The 23,250-nt window shown below is 38.1% G+C and overlaps 1 protein-coding gene across 3 annotated transcripts in view; it reads left to right on the top strand.

Moving 5' to 3' along the window:
• Positions 1-40: 40 nt before the first annotated feature.
• LOC145673105 (uncharacterized) overlaps positions 41-23,250 on the top strand; it is a 32,449-nt gene continuing 9,239 nt past the window's right edge. For all 3 annotated transcript variants that reach the window (XM_081742473.1, XM_081742474.1, XM_081742472.1), the window contains exons 1-6: positions 41-231; positions 5,652-5,813; positions 11,333-11,422; positions 15,778-16,038; positions 19,173-19,245; positions 20,884-21,334. In XM_081742473.1, coding sequence (XP_081598599.1) covers positions 122-231; positions 5,652-5,813; positions 11,333-11,422; positions 15,778-16,038; positions 19,173-19,245; positions 20,884-21,334 — 1,147 coding nt within the window. In that variant the 5' untranslated portion in view covers positions 41-121. The remainder of the gene's footprint in view (positions 232-5,651; positions 5,814-11,332; positions 11,423-15,777; positions 16,039-19,172; positions 19,246-20,883; positions 21,335-23,250) is intronic.

The raw sequence follows: 23,250 nt of genomic DNA, 5'->3' as shown, positions 1-23,250 counted from the left end.
ACGTCTGGCAATATTGTTACATTGTGCTTTTCATTGTTTTCGTTTCGTCGTTGTTTCTTGTTTATGTGTTTACCGTTTACCTTCTTGTGGTTGTCAGAAAGCAAATCAATTTTGCGATCCAATGGAACGTGTTTGGTCGCCACGGCATTTAATAAGGAAATGTATGGTATGTGGAAAGAAGCAACAGGATATTGGCGCCTCGATGTTTTCATTACCGCATGATAAAGCCAGGTATGATTTTTTTCCCTCCCTAGATTAAGAATAAGATTACTAGGATTTGAAAATCTAGGTGTAACTTCATTGCTATAGATATATGACATTGACTTGACATCTAGTCTCCGTTCTAAGCGCTGCTATCGGCTGAAGCAATACCACCTCCCTTTCGCTAAAGCTCTCTCGCTTACCAACAGCTGAACCTTTATTCGCTCAGCACCTGAGTGTGAGCTTTAGTTCGCATTTTTGCTACGATTCAGGACATTTTGGCAGCAGTATAGAAACAATTGGACAAAAATACATTTGCCCAATCTTCCGCAAATGGCGGCCCCGAACACATAAACCTGTTTTCAACGTGGTGTCACTACCTTCCCGATGTATTTTACAAATTGCCGCCTCCCCCCTGACACACACAAAATGGGATAGCACCAGGCGTAAAAGTGACGGGGAACGCAGGCAGACGTCATTACCCCACTTCCAAAAATATATATATGGCTTCCCCCATTTTCCTAATAGCAATACGAGCAATTACACTCTGTTAATTTTAACAAAATGGGTCCAAACTTCCGCAACCCTAAACTAACCTGATCCTACCCTACTTATTCCGTAGCTACATCAGTTCCCGAAGGAGCAGGACGCTCATACTTTTAGGGATTATTCATTGAGTATGTACGAATTTACAAAGGGGGTAACAAAGCGACTTTTATTTACTTATCGACTGATACGAAAATAAAAAAGAACGTACCTGTACTTCATGTGTAGTGCCCTTATACTTTATCTATGACTATGTGTGTGTGGAGGCAGGGGAAAATTTAACGCATATCGCATGTCTTGTGCACATGGATACTTCTTACTATTGCACTACGTAGAAAATTATGGTATTTCATGTAGAAGTGGTAATAGAACACAGAGCAAGCGCAGATCAGGGGGTTCTCATGTATACTATTACCCTTATTCCTAACTTGCGTCATGTCAACAACCTGGCATAATCACTTTCTGCACAAAGCGCACTCTTGAAAAAAAAAAAAAAAAAAAAAGGCAAAGATAGGCACAGGGGACGGCGTGACTTCAAGCGTCCCCTTACCTTTTCAGAGTCACTTTTACCCCTGGATATCACCCAAAATTTTGCCCCATTTCAATATATTCAGTTCTGATGCAACTCCTCTTCTACTAGTCTCCGCTTTGTATTTTTGTATTTCCCTCAATTACAGCAGCATGTACGTCCTTGGTTAGTTAATAAAGACAGTGGGTTCGAAAGTATTATCATATTATGCTCTATTGAATGTTTGTTATATCGCATCATTCCGCGAATTCATATAGTCCAAAATTCAACTTTGTTTCTCTCTTTAATTAATCACTCAACATTGATGGCCGTTATTAGCTTTTTTGTTACCTACAAGCCAGTGGTGCCCCCCCCCTTATGTCCATAACGCACCCCCCCAATTGTCTATCCGTAGGTGTTCTTCCATGAAAAAAATCTTCTTTTCGATTAATTTTAGCCCCCCCATCAAACATATTTATATAGATTTTTAACCCCCCCAAATATTTCAATGACGCAGTTTGCGTCATAGCCCCCCCCCTTGTGGGCACCCCTGCTACAAGCTGACATTTCGTCTCATTATATTCAACACTTTGTAAATTTTGTATGTCGGGGCGAGCTTATGTTGGACTGAGGGAGACCAAAACTGGGTAAAAAAATAAATTAAAAAAAAGAAAATGTTTACAGGAGAAATCAGGGTAACAGTTTAAAGATAGGGGTAATGGGACAAAACTGGCAACAAAAAGATGGATGAATTACAGGAGAAGAGAATTGATAAGGGGACTGGCAATTGACGTGCGAGTGAAGTGTGATGAAAATTTCAACTAATTTAGCACTGGATTATCGAACTTGAACTTTATAGTGACTTATGTGGGAAAAGAAAGTGAACTATTCGTAACGAAGACAAAAAACGACGTGCCCTGCGTGCCTCTATCCAGCCTTCACTCGCTGTCGCTCGCTCGGCAATAATATGTGAATTAAATGTTTGTAACCTAACCTAATTTAACGTATGGAACATAAAACGACGGAATCTGAAGAGCATATTTCAAAGAAGTAAGTGAGTGAAAAAACTGCTCCCCCATCGCTAAAGAAAGGCTGAAATCAGTTATGCTACGGAAAGGTATTAGGTGTGTGAGTAATCTGTGATGATAGTGCAATGTAAAGGCAGTGTGTTAAATTAAGGAGTAGGGAATATTGCAGGGACCAGAAGAGCAATTAACAGTAAAACATAAGTTACACTGAAATAACAAAAACTAACCTATTCTAAGCAAAAGTAGGCAATATTAAAAAAAAAAAAAAAAAAAAAAAAATTCTTGAAAATGCGTGCCCCGCTTAGGCCATCCTCATCATAGGTATTCTGCCTTTATTGGCAGGTTACTTGCCGCAGCTGAGAAGCTTCCATGCTCCACGGTCCTCCGCTAACTTCTTCGTCTTCGCGTATGATCTTTCTGTTTTTATATCATCCATTAATTGTAGTCTCCTTCGCCCCCTCCCTCTTTCCCGACACCATACCCTCTAGGACGTCCTTCATGATACAGTTTCTCCTTAGGCAATGTCCCAACCAGTTTCTCTTCCTCTTCCTAATAATATCTAAAAGTGTTCTTTTCTCACCCACTATTTCTAACACTTTCTCATTCGTTTTGCGCTCGACCCAACTAATTCTTTCCATTCTTCTCCACACCCACATTTCGAAGGCTTCCAGTCGATTTTCATCACCTTTACGTAATGTCCACGTTTCCGACCCATACAGTACAACACTCCACACGAAGCATTTTATGAGTCGTTTTCTCAACTCTTTCTTCAAGTTCCCACAAAACAGACTTTTCTTCTTCCTAAAGGCTTCTTTCGCCATTCCTATCCTTGCTTTTATTTCACGTTCGAACTTCATGTTATTACTAAGAATACTACCCAGATATCGAAAACTATCTACTTGTTCTACTTTCTCCCTTCCTACTTTTATATTTGACACAGACCCCTTCGTTCCAATCACCGCTTAGGTCGAGTGCACAAATTGTTGGAAGCTACTGCCAATGTATACAAACCGTGAAGCTAAGAAAAGACATAAGTTACATTGAAATGACAAACCTAAACTAACCTTACCTAATCAAATTAATCAATATTTAAAAGAAATATTACAATTTTTGTAAAAAGTGCTGGCCCCTCGGGATCACCATCTGCGACAGTTAACCCATGCATTTTCACTAATTACATCTTATCACTTTGCAAAAGTCATGGTCCGTTCGATATGACGACCTAGTACAAGTGAAGAAAGGGCAATGAGGAAAAGGAAGAAATTATGCAAGCAGCACAGGTACAGATTTACTACACGGATGCACATATTTGTAAAATTTACAGAAGAAATTTGTAATTTTATTTTAATAAACTTGTGTGTAAATAATCTAAGTATGTAGTGTTCTTACCTGTGCGTTGCATATCTGCGTAGAGATACATTAATGAAAGTCTAACCTGTTAAGCACGGATTATAAGGTAGCCATTAACAACATTAAAGTGAAATGAAGTACTTGAAGTCAGTGTGGTAACTCATGATGCGCAACCATACAAGTATCCGAGAGTTAAGGGATCCACATATTTGTGAAGTTTACGTTAGTAATAAGTTATGTTGCTTAAGAACACAAATGTGCAAACAATGAAAACATAAATGATGTTACCTATAATGTAATGTATCTTTAACATTATATATAAGTATTTTACGCCATATACAGTGTTTTGTGTTAGCCTCAACGTGTATACCCAGAGTCGCTGGCGCGCCTGCTCTCGCTCGATTAGATAGCATTCGTGCTTTTTAGTGACCACCTTGATTAGTGTTCTTTGCACAATAGATCTTATCGTCTGCTTACACTGAAGCTTTCCTAAAGTGAATCCGTACATGGGGATGCTAGTCCACACTCCAAACATAATTGTTTAAGATTCACAGAGTCTATTCTCAGAAAAAGTAGTATACACGCAATGAATTTATGTATAGATCCGTACAATAAACCTACACAGTGGCAAATCTGTAACTATAATGCATGCAGAAGAAACTGGAGCTTACTTGATAAAGTATTTTAACTTTTTTTCTATAATTAATACCCAAGTGCTTTCTGAAGTTTCATTTCTCGAACCTTTGTGTCGCAGAGTATGTCCAAAATATTATGGCTTAAAAACGTTAAAATTTTGTCATTTCTTCTGTTGGTGAGTTAGGTTGGGTTAGTTAAGTCTACGAATGAAACGGAAAAGCTCCGATTCACCATTTCTTTCTCGCAAATTTTATATATTTTTTTGTATCTCTGGAATCTATCTATCGGAAAGACATCCCACAAGCGTATGGAATGAAAACGAAACAGGTGATGATCCATATGGACAAGGCTTCGGGTCATACCGCAGAACATCATTATGTCAGAAAATGGAAGAGGAATTAGAAATTTGTGTCATTCATTTTGAAGACATTCCTGTGAAGATATTCCAGATGCCAGTTTAAAGAACGTTTGTGTATTTGGACCGTTGAAACGACATCCTCAACATCGCCACTTTCGCATCCCTGGATGGTCTATGGAAAGCTTGCAGGTAGAAGTGGGACAGAATTTCCATGCCTCTCCTGCGCCGGGGCTTGCTGCAATGGAAACTGCGATGCCTTATAATAGTCCACAATGCTGGGGGCCCAATAGAACATGATCGGTGTTAGCGGTGCAATTATCTTTTAAGGTGAGTACCCGTCCAAAGTGGTCGGACATAAAGCGAACAACCTTCCGTATTTATTCTCATAATCTTTAATTCATAATTTTTCTATCTTGGGAGTCATTCTACATGATTGTTGTATATACTAAACACACCCTTTTGCTAGGGGCAATTAGTGAGGCTTTTCATTACTGTTTATGTCTTCTTAGTCCTACTTTGGAAGATATTTCGCCTCATACAGTTTTTCATTCATATTACCCTAGCAAGTCTTTACAAAAGATATGCTTGCACTTACCGAACACTGTATAGACTCTTCTATTACTAAAATGCTTTTATTACCAAAATATCCTTTTGAGAGACACGTATCCACATAACGATGTACTCATGCAACAAAGACAAAGTACCGGTAGTTCCCTGGTTTTACGTGTGAATGGGAACAAGCGCTGTAGATGACTAAGATGGATGATTTGACTGTATATTCTGTTTGAAATAATGTACTACATTACTTAAACTGATATGCTCTCCAACATCCAGTAGATTAAACAATATCTGGGTTCCAAATATTGCGATCTCAACATGGTTTATGTATCTCAGGTTAGTAACACACATAATTGTATAATTGTGTCTTGTCAGAAAAGATTAATCCGTTCTATTTAATTTCCCATTTCCAGAGTGCATTCAACTTGCAACATTCTTAACACCATTTTCTATTCTTGTATTACAGGAGAGATCTCTGGCTGGATGCTGTCAACAGAACAGAGTTAAAGAAGGTGGATTACAAAATCCTAAAGAACTACTTGGTCTGTGCCAACCACTTTTCGGAATGGTGTTTCACATCTACTATAAGACATCGCCTCTCCAAAACAGCTGTACCGGACGAGATAGAGTACGTACTATTTATCTGTGATATTGATGAACAAAAGAGCTTGTTGTCAGAAACCATTATATTATTTCCAAGGTTTGTAGCTTCAAGACCATAGCTAGAGCAGAAACATCCGGACTCGTATTCTCGTCCAATCCTTACAGCTTATAACAAAGGGAAGGTACCTGAGCATATGTCCGATCCTTACAGCTTACAAGTATATCTTACATATTATTTTCTTCGGTCTTGAAACTAGAACCGTGCTTGATCTGTGTTCATTGTTATTCCTACTGTGGAGTCAAATTATTTTTCTTATATTGCAGGGCTCATAGCGAGTCACTTTTTTAACTAAAAGTTACTTTTTTCATGTTGGTCACTTAAAGTTACTTTTTCAGGTTGGTCACTAAAAGTTACTTTTTTTCAAATTTGTCACTAAAAGTTTTTTTGGGAGGTAAAGTGACTTTTTCGTGTGATTTATATTTTGCATTGGCAGTTTTCTAAGAAAAATATAAAAATAAATAGAAAATGGCAGAAACTTGTTAGTCATTACTTTTCTAAAAGCTTCAGTACTTGCTGCCACATGTGAAACAGTCAGCTTTATTCTCATTTCACCTTTTATTCTTTCGTAAACACAGTGGATGGTTGGTGGATGCTTAAGCTCTCAAGGTGGAGTTGAGAACCCTTCTGTGTCTATTCTTTCTTCTATCATAATAGTCTTTTAGTTTTCTCTCGTAATAGTTAACGCTCCACTCAACGTTGTGTGTGTGTATGTGTTTGTGTGGTTCATCATGTTCGTATTGTGTTATGCTTCTTGTATGCTCTTCTTAAGAGTAGGTGATGAATTTGAATATTTCATGACTTTGAGAACTCTCAGTGCTAAGTTAAATATAATGCCTGGGATAAAGAATTTCGGAAATAGGCCAGAACTGGTTCCACGTACTCAGAAGCTTCTTACATCTGCTAAGTCTGCTTACCATAACTACAAAACATACTTAGAAAACCTAAGAAAGGAGGAAGATCAAAAAGTAAAGCTAAAGAAGAAAAGATGAAACAAAACAATAAGGAGAGAGGTGATGGAGAAATTGACAAAGGAAAAAAGGGGCATGATGGGATTTTGGTCACTTTTTCGTGTGCTTTTGGTCACTTTTCAACTATTTACAAGAGACCAGACCACTATAAGCCCTGATATTGTATTCATTCGAATATTTTAGTCTACTGACCTAAGCTTGTTCTTGTGATAATGAGGTTTTTCTTCTGGCTTTCTTAATACATCAGTTAGATGTATTTTCCATAGATACACAGATTATCCATAATATTATTTATGATTTCAGTTGGAATAGTAGTCTGAAGAAGGAAGTGATATACTTCCGAAACTGTAACATTTCTAATTAATTTATAATAAAGATTATAGACAGCCTTGTAAGAAAGTTGTATTTAGTTTGTGTTTAAGGTGGACACAAAGCCTTTTTTAACTAAATTAACTAAGAACTAACTAATTCTTAAGGAATAACCCACTAATCTTAAAATTTTGTAACCTTGGTTCCAACTTAGAACCAAAAACCCTAAGACCACATTACTCAAGGTATTCCTAACAAACTGAATCCATACTTTAGTTCTCACTAGGAACCATCCTATACAGCCACATCTCTCAGGGCTAGAATCAAAAGTATTTCAGCCTAAACAGGTCCTCATTCAGAACTTCCAACCTACAAAAACCACATAATTCAGTGACTGTCTCCAGAAAATGAAGCTGTTACCCAATTTTCGTCCATATTTATAGCAGTCCACGAAGACTAGCTAAGGAACCTTCCGCGGAGTGCGGGAAACAAGAGTTTCTTCAACCCCCCCCCCCCAAAAAAAAATCGCTTCTGCAACCCCGGCGAGAGGTGTTTCCACGCTAACGAAGAGTTATTAACCATACATACATGGTAATATACAAGTCATTTACAAATTCAATACAGTTAATACAGTTCAATACAAGTTAACTAATATATATATATATATATATATATATATATAAATTATTTATAATATAACTAAGACCAGGCCTGAAAATGAAATGGAATCTTTGAGTTTTACGTCCCACGCTTATGCCTGTTAGGCTAAAGGAGACAGTGATGATGAATAATGAATGAAATGGTGGAATAAAGAAAGTGGGAGGAAACGGGAGAACCCCGAGGAAACCCACGCACACGGTGTTTGTGCACCACAAAGTTCACTTGGCGGGGGCTGGGATCGAACCCGGGACCCCAAGTACCAGAGTGAACGCTCTACCACTGAGCCACCGCGGCCCCAAGACCAGGCCTGGTATTATATACTAGTTCTATTTGTATATTATTAATTACAGTGTGAATCATATATAAGAATATTAAGTACCCAGCAAGGTGTGCCTTCCATCATATAATTATTCTTTTAACTACCCATGTGGGATTTCCCTATATACAGATCATATTTACCTGACAACGAACACTTTCATCTTCATTTACACTACAAGATTACTTAACATTACAAAACGTGCGTATACTATCCAGCCCTACGTATGTGAAGATATTAAGTTAACCTAACCTAACCTGAACAAACAAAACATTCAGCAAATATTGCGAAAATGCTGATCTCTACAAACCATCAAGGTAAGTACTAAGTTAACCTAACTTGAACGAACAAAAAATACAGAAAATATAATGAGAAAGTACGAATTTTAGCAAAAAAAAAATCTGTCTCCCTAAATCCAAAAATATGCTGGCATTTGTCCTTATTACCGAACCAAACGAAAATAAATAATAATAAAAAAGGTACATTTAGTGAGGTTAGCTTACGTTACGTTATGTTAAGATAGGTTACGAACACGCACACGTGTGCGCACAGGTCTATGCATCGAATAGTAGTAGTGCATTTGCGTAATTGCCGTAGACAGTATTAGAGTTTTATGCCGTAGTCAGAGTTTTATGATCAAAAACTACTTTTTGTTCCGTTTCGCACTTCTTGTGTTTTTTAGCCGTCGTATATTTTATTTAATATTTGTCTTTTTAAAAGGGTATTGTTATTTTCATTCCTATATTCATCATCACAAAAATATTTAAAAAATATATTAGTGTTTCAGTGGCTAGAACAGATTGAGTGTATGTACGTCACTTTCACTGAGAAATAAATTTCAGTTTACAAACTTTCGATTTACGAACATCACTGTAGAACAGATGTAAGTTCAAATATCGACAAAAGTTGTTCTCTGCTTGTTCTTCAAAGTCTATTAAACGCTTAATAAGATAGGGCGTGGAGAATTAGAGAGAAAGCAAAAGACAAACTAAAGAACAAGCAAGTACCAGTGAACCGTCTAAGTGAATACCATATTGGAATGTAACTGTCCTGTTCTTTCCCTTTCCTCAACTGATAAAGTGTTTAGCGAAATAATTTAAAGTTTATCCTTTTTATTGTTTCAAGACAATGTTGCTAAATAACCATCATAATGCGATAGCAGGGCGTGAAAATATCCGGGATCTAGGTCACAAGGTCCAGGTGACTGCCAATACGAGTCTGGAGTCCATCTTCTTTAACATTAGTATTATCGTTTTTTATGTGCCAGTAGTTCTGATTTTTTTGTACTTGAGTGAATTAGAACATTTGAGGTCATCAATGGGTTTAAACAGTCTTAATAAATTTAATGTTAATGAACATAATTGACCTATTAGAAGATTTTGATCCATCTAGAAAAATGGGCTTATAGTATTTCAGTGTCCAAACTACAAGATATGTATATGGACATAAAATGTACACTATTACTTTGTAAAACTTCACTAATATTACGTTCAGTTGCTGTTATCTTTGAGGGATAGCTGTAGACTAAGGTAAGCTTGTATTTTTTCTATCAGTAACTACAATTTAAGACATAAAACATGTAGACCTAATTTTTCGAGTCCTGGCGACATTTTGTGCTCCACCGTGTTATTAGTAGTTACTTTCTGTCAATAAATAGTGCATGTTCATGGGATATACTAATCAGTTTACACGTATAAAAGAGTGGATAGTTGGTGTGCCCAAGGGGGCGGATCCAACGCCCTACCGGGTGGATGGTGTAGGTACTGTTCTCAAGAAGCGTGTCGTGCGTGCTGTTGTAAAAAAATGAAATGAAATCTTTGAGTTTTATGTCCCACGGTTATGCCGGTTAGGCTAAAGGAGACGGTGATGATGAGTAATGAATGAAATGGTGGAATGAAGAAAGTGGGAGGAAACGGGAGAACCCCGAGAAAACCCACGCACACGGTGTTTGTCCACCACAAAGTTCACTTGGCGGGGGCTGGGATCAAACCCGGGACCCCAAGCACCAGAGGTGAACGCTCTACCACACTGAGCCACCGCGGCCCCGTGCGTGCTGTTGGGTCCGGGATGGGATACGTAGTATCCTAACGCACACTTGTACATCAGGAGTACTGAGGAAGTGGAAATTCCTTCGTCCCAGTTTTTCGTTTACGTTTTCGCTGGGTGTAGGAACCACGACTTTACCAGGGGAGCCGCCGCTCCCAAATACCCATTGTCTTTAAAGGGAGACAGTGTACATCAGCCATTGTGTCTGATAATGTATGGTGTACCTCTACGATAATTAGAGGAAGTCCCGTATTGTTTGGACGGGCTTACCAGGGGAGACACGGCTCCCAAATGACAATGTTTGCCTTGAGCAGACGGTCTACATCAGTCATTGGCTCTGGTAATGTACGGAGTAATTCTACCGTAATTAGAGGAAGTCCCGTATTGCTTGGACGATCCTACGGGGAGGGGAGTGTCAGATTTCTGCCTACGGGGGGGACTGAACGAAGGTGGGATAGGTGTCAATCCCAGGAATCTGGGTAACGGTTCTGATCCCGCGGAAGGAAGAGAACTCTGCAGGATGTGGGCCGGCACCAAACTCAAATAGTGACTTAACACGTACCATAGGATCCGGGATGAGATACGGGAGTATCTCGACGTGTGCGTGGTACCTCTACACGCGAAAGCTGTTGTCATTTGATCGTTAGAGGTAGGCAGGGCCGGCATTGAACAAGCCCCCTCAGGCATGTCTGGGGCTCCCAGATTGGGTTGGACTCTACCGGACGTGGTCATTTTGTGGGATTCTGTACCACAAGGGAGCTAATCCAGGGAATCAGGTAATGGTGAGCTTGCCTTGAAACGCTCGGGGATCATACCTGCAGAGTATGGGTGGACTGGCTCGCTAGCAGTCCGCCTTCACCAGTAGGTAACTGGTAGGTGGGGCTTTGGATCTTCCGCGCAGTGGGCGTATCCCACTCCCTTAGAGATTGAAAGTTACACGCTTAGCCGTCAAGGTTAGGGGACAAGTCTTGATGGTGCACTTCGTGCACGACGACCAATGGTCAGATTGAGGGATTAGGGCAGGATGTCTTGTTTGGTGGAGCTTGTCCAACAAATAGGCCGGACGGCCGTGCGCGCGCTCCCCACACGTGCACGCAATGTGGATATAAGAGACCACTCGAACCTAATAATAATCAGTCTCTGTGTACTAGTTCACCTTGTCTGATGTAAAATTTTATTTCCAGAACAAACCGCTACTGCATTGCTAAATACTGTGGGAATAACAAGAAGATATTCGATGGTAGTTTCATTAGAATTCCAAAGGATCAGCCAAGGTATGTTTCATATGCGTTATAAAAGGTTTTTGTTTTAAACGGAATCATTTGAATGATTTTATGATATGAATAAAGAAGACTTTTTCGCAACAATTTTAATATTTCGTAGCATTTTTATCACAATTTTCGCATTTATTATTTTAAATATAGTACTTTTTTTAATATTGTACTTGTAAACAGTATATTTTTGGTAGTAAGGTGTATCTAATACAAAAATGAGGATATACCTTAATTAGATGCAAATTCTAGCTAAGGTATTCACTGAAATATAGAAATTAATGCGATATTTTAAACACTTCCTTTAACCTCATCCATAGTTAAAGGATAACATACAGCAAGACATTACTAATTCTTCTTTTTGTTCTACTGTCAGTAACCATCATTTTATACAAAGAGCACTAGGAAAGTTTTGCAATACGATCTTATTTCTTATACTTTTTCAAAGTACTTTCGACTACACATTACACATTTTTCCAAACTTGGAAACCAGTTGGCGAAGAAACTCTGCCATCTTTCAGCAGAGATCTGGGCACATTCATCGTCTCAAGCCCTTAGTAGGGCGTCATCGCTTGTAAAACGCCTTTCTTTCAGTCTGGTCTTCACATGGGAAAACAGCGCGAAGTCACAGGGAGCGAGATCTGGACTGTACGGAGGGTGCTCTTAACAGTTTTAGTCCAGTGTGGGCCAAATACTTTGAGCAAACTTTCGAACTGTGCACTGGAGCGTTATCGTGAAGAAACCAAGTGCCCATCCTTGAGTTTGGGCGCAACTGTTTGAGAGCTGTAAGAACTTTAGGCAGACATTCCTCGGTATACCACTTCCCTGTGACTGTCTTCTGTGTTGCTAAGACAACTCGCTCGACAATTTCTTGCACACTAAAAAATACCGCCACCATTCTCTTCTTCACTTATGTGGACTTTCGAACAGCCATCGGGTTCTCCTCATCTTCGAACACCCACACTTTTTTTTGAGCCTTGATCTGGACGTCATAGTAATAGAGCCAAGTTTCATCACCGGTCACAATACTGTTCACAGAGGAAGATTTTCCATTTTTAAAATTTTCAACATCTCACGGCACCATGAAACACGATGTGTCATCTGCTCGTCGGTCAAGTCATGTGGTACCCAAAGGGAATCTCATTTCCGTATTGCGTTCCAAGTTTTAAATATAGAACAGCAAAAGAAAAATCTGCTATTGAATGTATCTTCAGATATTTTAAATGGAAGATCCATGATTATAATACGTGTTGATGAGAGATGTGTTTTTATGGAAAAGCTTCCATAGGTAGGGAAGTACTGATTAACCTAAGTTAATTGTGAGAACATACTGTGCATAATGTTATTGTGATGTTCATGATTGGGAAATGTACAGATGGTTCTCAAAAAATAGAAAGACGTGAAAAAAGTGCAATTCAGTAGATTAATATGGTGTTGGACAACCTTTCACCTTCAGAACAGCTCTGATGCAACGTGAAACGGATTCGCAGAAGTCGTAAATGGTAGCAGGTAGAATATTCCGCGTGCAGTGCTTCACGCAGTCCCGTGAGAGAGAATTGAGGCAGAAATTTGCGCTGGATTCATATCTCCAAACTGGACCACAGATGTTCAATTACATTTAGGTCCGGAGATTAGGTGAACCAGGGAGGTGCTCAACTTCATTCCGATGTTCCTCAAACCACGTCACTAGAGCTGCAGTTGTATGAATAGGCTCATTATTAACGTGGAATATGGCGCCATTACGTGGAAATATCATCTCGACCATAAGATGCACATGGTTCCGTAAAATGGTGACGTAATCACAGGCAGTGACGCGATCGGTAAGCGTCAGGACAAGACCCACTGAAACTAAGATATTGCGGCCAACAGAATCACAGAGCCGCCGCCATATTTTACAGTGGGCGAAGACACTACGGATCATTTGGCGTGCGCACAGAGAAATACAGCCCCTGGTTTCAAATGAGTAAACGACAATTCATGAGGTCATCAAGAGGTCCATGGTGCATGTTCGCAGAACCAGTGGCACCGTCTTAAAGCGTTATTGTCCTTATCAACGCTTTTACCCGTGCATCTCGATCACGTATGTGGATGCCATGTAACTCTCGGCGGACTCTGACTGTCGATATAATCAGTGGGAGGTGCTATTTGAATCCCTCTGTCACTTCCACAGCAGTCGCTCGACGGTTCTGAGTGACAGTCCGTTTAGCACTCGGCAGGACTTGTCAGTGAGTGTTTTCTTCCTACAACTGAAAATTCATTACCGTGAAATCAGGCATATTATTTTCAGGTTTGGGGAAGTGATTTAGGAAGGTCTCGACTTTGAGAAAATTCATTTCGAGATTGCTAAGACTTTTACGTAAGGAGAAGTCTAATGTTTAGATGTGCGATTTAACTACATCTCCGAATAGCGATTTAGCATCTATTCGGAGTACCAAAAAAATTTGTACTGAAAAGGGAAAGGGAAAGGAAAGGAAGATTTCATGACATCCGTGAATTTGAACTCCTGATAATGTATTTCGCAAGCTAAAATCCAAGAGGTTCTATATGTAGTAGGTATAATACTTTATATTAATGTTATCCATTACCGAATAAAGAACGGAAATTTTAACTACTTTGATATTAAATATTGTTGCTGTACAAAGTTTCTGATGTTTTGGAACAGATTTCTATATATTTGAGGCGTATGGTGATAATTCGCCATATGGTCGCTTTAAGCACTGAATGGGAGTGTTACGATGCTCATTGCAAAAGATTTCTAGCTCGATTCCAAGTAATGTCAGTTTTCTGAGGAGAACGTAGTTTTTCTGTCTCATTCACCCTATTTCACCGGTTCTTCTTTCATTGATTGGCATTTTATCATGGACCTTTGAGTAAAGTACATAACCGTAAACTATAGACTTTCATTTTTCTTCGTGAGCACAATAAAATCAGTTTTTCCTTTTCTTTCTTTCTTCATTCAAAGCGAGTGAAAGTGTAAAATAAACGTGAATAAATGTTCAATGTAAAATATCATTTAACCAAGCAACTACTTTAATTTGACCTGAGTTTAAAGTCTTTGTCTGATGAAATGAACATTTCGAATCGTACGAAGATGTAGTGGAGCGTCCGTATAGCCTATAATAGGTAGCTTACTTGCTGCTGGTATGTATATTGGGAATATGTCTCAGAAAATAATGTTGGTTTGGATTCTATTATAGTAGTACCCTCTCTTTGTGGCCTTAGTGCTGTACAGAGACATGAAAGATCATACTACTGTACTAAAATGCAGTTATTTAATGATATGAATTCACTCTTGTTTATAATATTTTGTAAGCGTATTCTTAGTGACTGTGTTTATATTTAAAAGAAGTGTGGAATCATCGAAGTTTAATGTACAATTAATGTTTACTCATAGATTTAAGACTACAATAATATCTTTACAAAGTGCCTGTTAGAAGTGAGCAAGATTTCTACAAACTAACACGAAAATTTTCTGTGTTTGTTTTTCACAACATCAAGACTTAACAGGAAAGGATTCTAATGCAAAGATTTTTTTTGGGGGGGTGGGGGCATCATTGTTTGCCGTGCACACGAAGTAGTGGAGGATAAAATTCTAAGAAGTGAGATGAGTTGCACGTGAGTTGGCGAGATCTGCTGAGGAAAGTGTCAGGGAATACCGAAACAGTTCGGTTAATGTTCATTAAATATAAAACGTAGTAGATAAAAGAGATTAAAATAGAATTATTTTGTATTGTGAGCAATTGTAAGTAACAGACAATTGCGGAAAATTTACATAAAATGCTTATTTTAAAGCTGTAGATGTTCTATCGATTTCTTTGAGGTAAGTTGTCGTCAGTGTCTGAAAAGAAATCACTTCCGTTATGTTTGAACCCTCTTATCAATTCTTTGCCTAGGCATTCTTTCCTTTCTTTAAGAATGATTGTACTATATCTAGAGATAATCATTTGTATACTCTTTGTGTGTTCTTTCACTTTCTGATCATAAAAATATTTCGTAGTGACCATCTCTAGATATAATATAAAGGAAATACCCTGATAAAGATCTGGAGGATAAAGGTTTCCGAATGCATGGGAGAAGACATTTTGAGACAGCTTCCACAAATTAACTCTGCAAATACGTTAACAGATTAGGCATTTGTTCGTGGTGATACTAACCAGGTATAGTGTTAATGATACTTGTAAGAACAATCTAATATGCAGATACTTATTCTTCAGAAAATCATATATTTCTTGCACTTCATCACGAAAAAAATACACTGACATCAATAGACAGAAGCTGTTAACTATCATATATCCTTGTCTCAGAAAAGAACTTCATTGTTAGGTATAAATCTCTTTGACAGTTTTCTTATTTTATAGATCCGATAAGTGGCTGATTAATGCAGGACGTGAAGACCTATTAGAGGCAACTCCCAGTGATCGATATGACAAATACTACATGTGTACAGCTCACTTCGAAACTTCGATGTTTACTGACCCCACAGAAAAGAAGAGACTTTACAATACTGCTGTACCAACTATTTTCTCAACCTCTGCGAAAAGAAAACTTTCTTCTAGTGATGATGGTGTGCAGCCCATTGTGAAGAATGTACGCCTAGATGTAGAGACAGGTGATAATAGGTAAGCTATATATTTTAAAAAAATAGAAGGTATGCCAATTTGTTATTTTGTGCGACAATGTAATGTGACCTTGTGATGATCCAGTTGAAATTATATTAGTAATCCTGTTTGAACATGTTCCAACGAATTCGTGAATGAACTTTAAACCGGTAAAACTATTTGTTCTTTTCCTGTTGGAAAATCAGTAAAGATTTGCATGTAGATTTTGGTGTAAAATTAAGTGATAGGCCATAGTAGCTCATTATGAGTTTCTCCCCCCCCCCTCCCACAATATATATTGTTGAGTTAGATCACTCCTGTTTATTCACTGGACTCAGATTTGTATATTTTGTTGCTGTTCTCAGAATTTGACGACTCTTCTGGCGTCGCTGATATCTATCATAATGTAACAAAGGAATTTTAAGAATATTCCAGGAAAAAATTCGAAGCTTCAGTGGATAAGACTTCAGTTATTCTAACCGTGTTTTAATGGATTAGAGTTAACGTTTAAAGGGATCTGACTGCATCTGTCATCAGAGTTGTACTAAATTGGAAGAGAACATTTGAATAACATTTTTTTGTTATAATTTTATTTTTCGATTTGTAACAGTCAGTATTGAAAATACTTTCAGTTTAATGTTAAATTTATAATTTTGATCACTTTTGATTATTGTTGTTACTATTATTACTATTGTGATAAAATGTTCCAGATTTAATTTATTTTTAAATCTCTATTCGTAGTGCTATCCCGTAGTTTTGTTTCCATTGCTTCTCATAACAACCTTTTATACCCATCCACGGTTTTACTAATAACTGACATGTTTCCTAACAAAATTTTATGAATTTTCTTCTAGAGGACATGTTGTCTTCTAATTCTTCTGATTGGGTTAACTGTATACCTCTTTTATGTTCTTCCCTTTCTTTGTTACACTGAAAGCTTTTGTCATACCTATTTACTTTCGACTGTAACTGTAACCTATGTCCCAAAAGACCCTAATTTTCGGAGCCATCTGACCCACATTTACAACACAACCGTCTTTCCACCAAGTCAACATATAGCACTTTCATACTATCCACAATAACTTCTCTGGTGTGTTCACGCAGGCTGCTGCCTAGAGATCGAATTCATTACTATAAACGTAAAACGACCTTGCCTATTTAAATTATTTGAGCAAGAAGAAGAAAGGTGATGCTGTCTTCTCACCTTTCTAAAATAAAATCTAAATTTTACAAAACATTTTTTATAACATCAGCGTTAGAAAGATGTATCATGCAGAAAGCGTAGTGTTGTGGAATTACATATTCACAAAATATGAAGTCAAAGTTGGGAACGAAAGTAATTTAAATTCAAAAACAAACATTATTTTATATGAGGGAGCTCATTTGGCATGTTCTCATCAATACTCATTAGCTGAATTGTTGTGGTTAACGCGAGTAGGATTTGTAAAAAAATGAAATGAAATCTTTGAGTTTTAAGTCCCACGGTTATGCCGGTTAGGCTAAAGGAGACCGTGATGATGAGTAATGAATGAAAATGGTGGAATGAAGAAAGTGGGAGGAAACGGGAAAACCCCGAGGAAACCCACGCACACGGTGTTTGTCCACCACAAAGTTCACTTGGCGGGGGCTGGGATCGAACCCAGGACCCCAAGCACCAGAGGTGAACTCTCTACCACTGGGCCACCGCGGCCCCTGCGAGTAGGATTTGGTTATGGAATAACAGAAATAGCAGTGGGCATTGCTCAGGTCTAAAAGGAACACTTTCTTTGTTATTTGGGGATATTTTTGCCAATAAAGTAGAAATAAATATATTATTTTCGTAGTGGTTGATGATATGATATCTAACTTCCAATAGAATGCTCTATAAGAGGTTACGAATACAAGGTGAGCTATAATTCTGACAGTTTACTTACAATTTCAACATGATCGTGGAGGTCCATTGTGGCTTTGCGCACGCGTCTTCGGCGCGGGAGACCTGGGTTCGCTCGCTGCTGAATGAACTAAACCAAGAACCCAAATTAGGATGATCATATTATTAGTTCATCATATGATGATGAGGAATCAAAAATTTCCGAAATCGACATAGCGTACTGTAATGGTAGGACATGGTAATGCAATAACCTTCAAAGTAAGAGACTCAGGTACACAGAATCTGATCAAAGAATGTCATGATCAGTATACATTTTATGATCCTACTGTTGTTGGAATTACCGATGGAAGATTTGTTGTCAAATTTCCGAAGTTTGCTCGTCACAATTGAAGTGCGACTTGTTTCGTAGTAAAATGATGTTTTTACGTTGTGATAACTGCATCTTAGCTTGGGTCGTACGTGAATACTTTGATTTGTCACGTATGTGTGTGGCAACCATTAGAATAGATGGTCATTTTCCACGAATACAGGGGTTTGATCGTTTTGTATCCGACCGATTTAGTAATCTTACTGTTACCTGTGTAGTTGCGGAAGAATAATGGAAACCAACGTAGTGTTGAACCGGAGTGTAATGTTGGTACTACTGAAATGCCGCCTAGAGTCAGCTGTTATTGGAAAAGGCACATCATTATTTTTTTCACGCACATTTTTCGTATAACCTGTTTTACCATTGGAGTGACCACAGTTATAGATGTTGTGATCAGGCAACTTACACTAAATACACAAATCACTGAGCAAAGCCACGTTTATTTATAAAATAATAAATGTGTGATAGTTTCGCCAAATAACGGAACATATTGTCTTCATCAGACCCTTGAAATATCTACATATAACAGAATCCCAGAAAATGGATCTGAACATGGGCATGCTAGAACGGTAGTTAGTAGAGCGCTCAACTCTGCGAAGCGACCGTGGGTTTGCTTAAGGTTCCTTCATTTTTATTCCACCAATTACAGTCTTTTAAAATCATTTACATTTATTATTCATCCACTTCCTTTAACCAAGATATTGCGGGACATAAAAAAAGAAATTTCATTTTAGGAATATAGTAACTTTGGTCTCGATTTTAACAAAATGGCAAATATGAGCGTTATATTACTACTACTACTAACAGTAATAATAGCAAGGAATGATTTAAATTTAGTACAGATAATAATAATCAGAAAATGCCTTGTTTCTACTTCATTTAACATCTTTGATTATAGTCATCATTTTTATATTCCAGTGAAAGAAGCTCGGAGCAAACAATGGAAAACAAAGATCCTTTGGAAATTGACAATAGTGCTAGTGTTCAAGAGGTAAGTAAAGAAATGTTTTCTGACTAGCATTTTTCACACTAGGGCAGGTCTTCTAGGATTCTTCAAATAGAAAGTTAGTCCACGTAGCTCATGAAAGTAGTGAGAGCTTTGCTGATGTCTAATCATAGTGACTAAAACGTAGATCAGTATTCTAAACTTGTGCTTACGAGCATCAACTACCATGAAGTTAAAAAGTTTTACTTTCGAGTGACGATAGGAGAGAAGAAAGTAAGTTGATTTCTTAAAAACGAACTTCTTAAAAACTGATTTTCAAATGTGTGTACCTTTGCTTATAGGCGTACTGTGCAACGTATCCGCACCAAATTTCAAACTTAAGGTTCCCCAGGGGAAAGAATTCGAATTTTATTCCTTCAAAGTAAGGGTAGTTGACTGGAAGGTTAAACCACAAAAATAATCTTCCAGAAAATGACCGTAACGATTTTGTTTTTATTTCATATCTCAGTATTCTATTTTCAACCCTATGCTATGGCATAAGTAATTTGTGTGAGATAAAACTAGATGGGATAGTTTTTACTCTTGGAGTGAGTTCTTTCCAAATGATTTTCTTATTCATATTTCGGGCGATTTTATTCATATTTCGTAAATAAATGTTTCATTAATAATCCAACAGTATGGAGTGTCATTTCTCATGAAAACATCAACAAGAAATGGTTTACACTTGGAGTTTTTTTTTTAACGATTTTCTGAAAAAGTAAGTCAGGTAATTTTTTAAAAGAAAATTTCTTCATATTTCATGCATAATATCATCAAGAATTTTACAATGTGGTGTGAGTATTTTCGCAAAAAAGACTAAGGCTATTATCATCGTATTTCATACATAATATTTAATTAATAACCTTTATAATATTACGTAAATCACTTCTCATTGAAAAATCCATTAAATGTAGTTTACTGTTTGGGTTGAATGGGTTTTCTTTGAAAGTTTCCTCAAATACGAGACATGTGATTTTATTGCTATTTCATAATAGCTCTAAAATATCGCGTAAGTCATCTATCGTTAAAAAATCCACAAGGAGTAGTTAACTTGTAAGGGTAAGTTTTCTGTTTACATAGTTTTCCGAAAATGTTTAAGATCGGTTTTTGAAATGGTTCTATCTTGAATTGATGTAGAGTTAATAATAAGAAAACAACTCTGGTGGAGTCCGTGTATTCATTTGATATGTTAAAATAGTGATAATCTACTGAACTTGATAATGAATAACTTAAACATTCTTTAAAATTCAGTCAAGCTGGTTAGCATATTCTAGTGTTCCGAAAAAAGCAGTCAGTCTGAATTCGACAATATTTGGATTGCTTGTGCTTATTCTAGACTTCACATTCTGAGTGGCATTAGAACACGGTGACTGAGAGAAGGGCGCTCATCTCTGCTGCGAGATGTCCCTGATTCAATCCTTGGCCTCATGAGTTTGTGGTTGAATAGCATCCTGTTCTTGTTTCCTCGGGGCTCTCTTGTTTCCCTCCAAATCCTCATTCCACCAGTTACTTCAGAATCAATTCACTTTCATTGATCATCTGTCTCCTTTACGCTTGGGACGTAAAACTAAAAGTTCCATATTAAAAAAAAAAAAAAAATATTATTGGAATTTATATCAATATATGTATATTTCTTTTCTACAGGTTGCCTCTGATGATAACACTAGTGATGAGGACTATGAAGATAGTAATAGTTCTGCTGAAATGGTGCATAGGAAGTTGTTAGACAGCGAACATGAAGATCAGCAGCGTTGTTTTGTGTGCCACAAGACTGTTGATGAAGCCACTGCAGTGTCAGTGGTGACCCTAAGTGATACTACGAAAGTCGCTCTAAGTAAAAAACTTGATAAAATCTTGGAGGACGTGTTGGTTATAACTGCAGAGACAGAAATACTGTGTACACGATGTTCAAAACTAATAAATCTGATAGACCAAATGGAAGTTGAATTGTGTATGCTGAAGAAATCAGTTGTGAATTGTGTAGTGAAAAAAATGAAATTACTCGGATATGTTGACAAAAGGAAACAAGCGAAGACAAAGTCCGATTCCAATACGTCAAATCTGAATTCATCTGTTGCGCCAAATTCCTCATCAGGTAATTCGTTCATCCAATAACATCATACGAGAGGCGTCCAATAAGTTATTTATCTAAACAGGAAGGGAGGGGAGGAGCATAATGACGCATGACACGCACGCCAAGGCCACTGTGGGAAACCACGCTGTGCAATCTGAGGTCGGCCGTGAGCAGAGTATTAGTGTTAAGCCGCGTAGCGAATGTTTGTGTGACGCCGCGAACAATGGATTTGCAAAAGTTGGAGCAGCACTTGGTCATCAAGTTTTTCACTACTGACTATTTCCTCTTCCGAGACCTGATGAAACACCTGCGGAGACAACGTTTGTCGTCGGACAACGAGGTCCAACGGGCTGTTTCCCAGTGGTTTGCAGGACATGACAAAGACTATTTTTTCTCTGGGATTTCTTCGCTGCTCACAAAGTGGCGACAGTGCATAGACCTCCATGGGGACTACATCGGAAAACAGTGATGACCAGGTGAGCCTATCTCCATTCCTTCCTGTCTAGGTAGATAACTTATTGGACGCCCTTCGTATTTTTAGTTCAAGTGTAGTTAGCAAGATTGACAACCACTCACCTTTTTTACGTGGTTGGAATTCTTATTCTCATTATTAATTTCCTGGTAATATATCAGTAACTGATGCTGTTGTCGTCCCCTGCCAGACAATAATTCAACAAAGTATGTTTCGAAAGATTTTTTAGAAATAGTTTTTAGTTGTTAATACTAGTAGTATGCAAGACTATTTGTTAGCCTAGTAAGGTTTAATAGGGTTATTTTAAGTAAAGTTAAAATGTAATATAAGTTAGATGAAGAATATCGTATGAACATATTGGGTTGGTACGATTGAAGTGTCCCGTATGTGTGTGGTGTAAAACTCTTAACACAACTAATGGGTGACGTGTGGCCATCACGCGTAGACATCACAAACTCCGTAGATGTGTAGAAAACAGGGGCTGGAGTGTCCAGTCAGTTAGGTGGTGGAGTGTTGTTGAAAAGGATCGTATGAACGTTCAGCATGGAGAACCACACAATTGTTCGTTATTTTCTTTTACGACTTCAAGCTAGAATATTCTGTACATGTCTTTCTCCGTCTTGACGAAATCATCACTATGGATCATTACACTACTGAACTCCAACAAACACATCTCAGTTTTGCCAAGCATGCAACAGTGGTCAACAGACATGGTGATCTCGTGTTGCACGACTATTCATGCCACTTTTGCTCCAACAACGGTACAGACTCTCCGTTGCTTGCAGTATGAAACCTTTCCTTATCCACTGTATTCTCCTGACGTTCCTACCACCGCTACCGGTATCTCAATCGGTAGGATGAGGAAAACGCAACTAATTTTACAATATCAGTACATCACTCATAAAGAAAGTATTTGTCAAGCATACTGCAGTGCAGCACACAACGACTTCAATAATTTCATGCGCACAACACCAATAAAACATATTGCACAATAAAACTCAGATATAATCCTTCTTGCTAGTTTAGTGGCTTACGTGCGCCCCTGTGGTGCATGTGATCCCGAGTTCGTTTCCTGCGGGAAGAGCATTGAACGCATTACGAAGCTGCGGATTCCACCTTAAACTGTAGGTCCTTACCTCATAACTGAGTATTGCAAGTAAACGCTAAACTTCAACAAACAATAAAACTCAGATACAAGAACATTTTTATTCCAATATGCTTCTTTACTTTTGAAACACACTGTATCTGAAGGACGTAATAGTATCATAGGTAGCGCGGTAAAACGCGTCCCGTCGCAAGCAATCTCTGAGCGGGCTGACAGGATTACCTGAATCCATGTGCACGGAACGTGACAGACTGATACATTAAGGGGACTACATGGTAATGGACTAAGATCGCATAACCGTCGGGCGTGATTACTGGCATACAGAGGGACAAGAGGGAATTTCCCTCCCCAGATTAATTT

This window comes from Thermobia domestica, chromosome 16 (genome assembly GCF_964235325.1).
Source record: "Thermobia domestica chromosome 16, izTheDome1.hap1.1, whole genome shotgun sequence".
NCBI classification, from domain to species: Eukaryota; Metazoa; Arthropoda; class Insecta; order Zygentoma; family Lepismatidae; genus Thermobia; species Thermobia domestica.
This window is presented reverse-complemented; position numbering and strand designations above follow the sequence as displayed.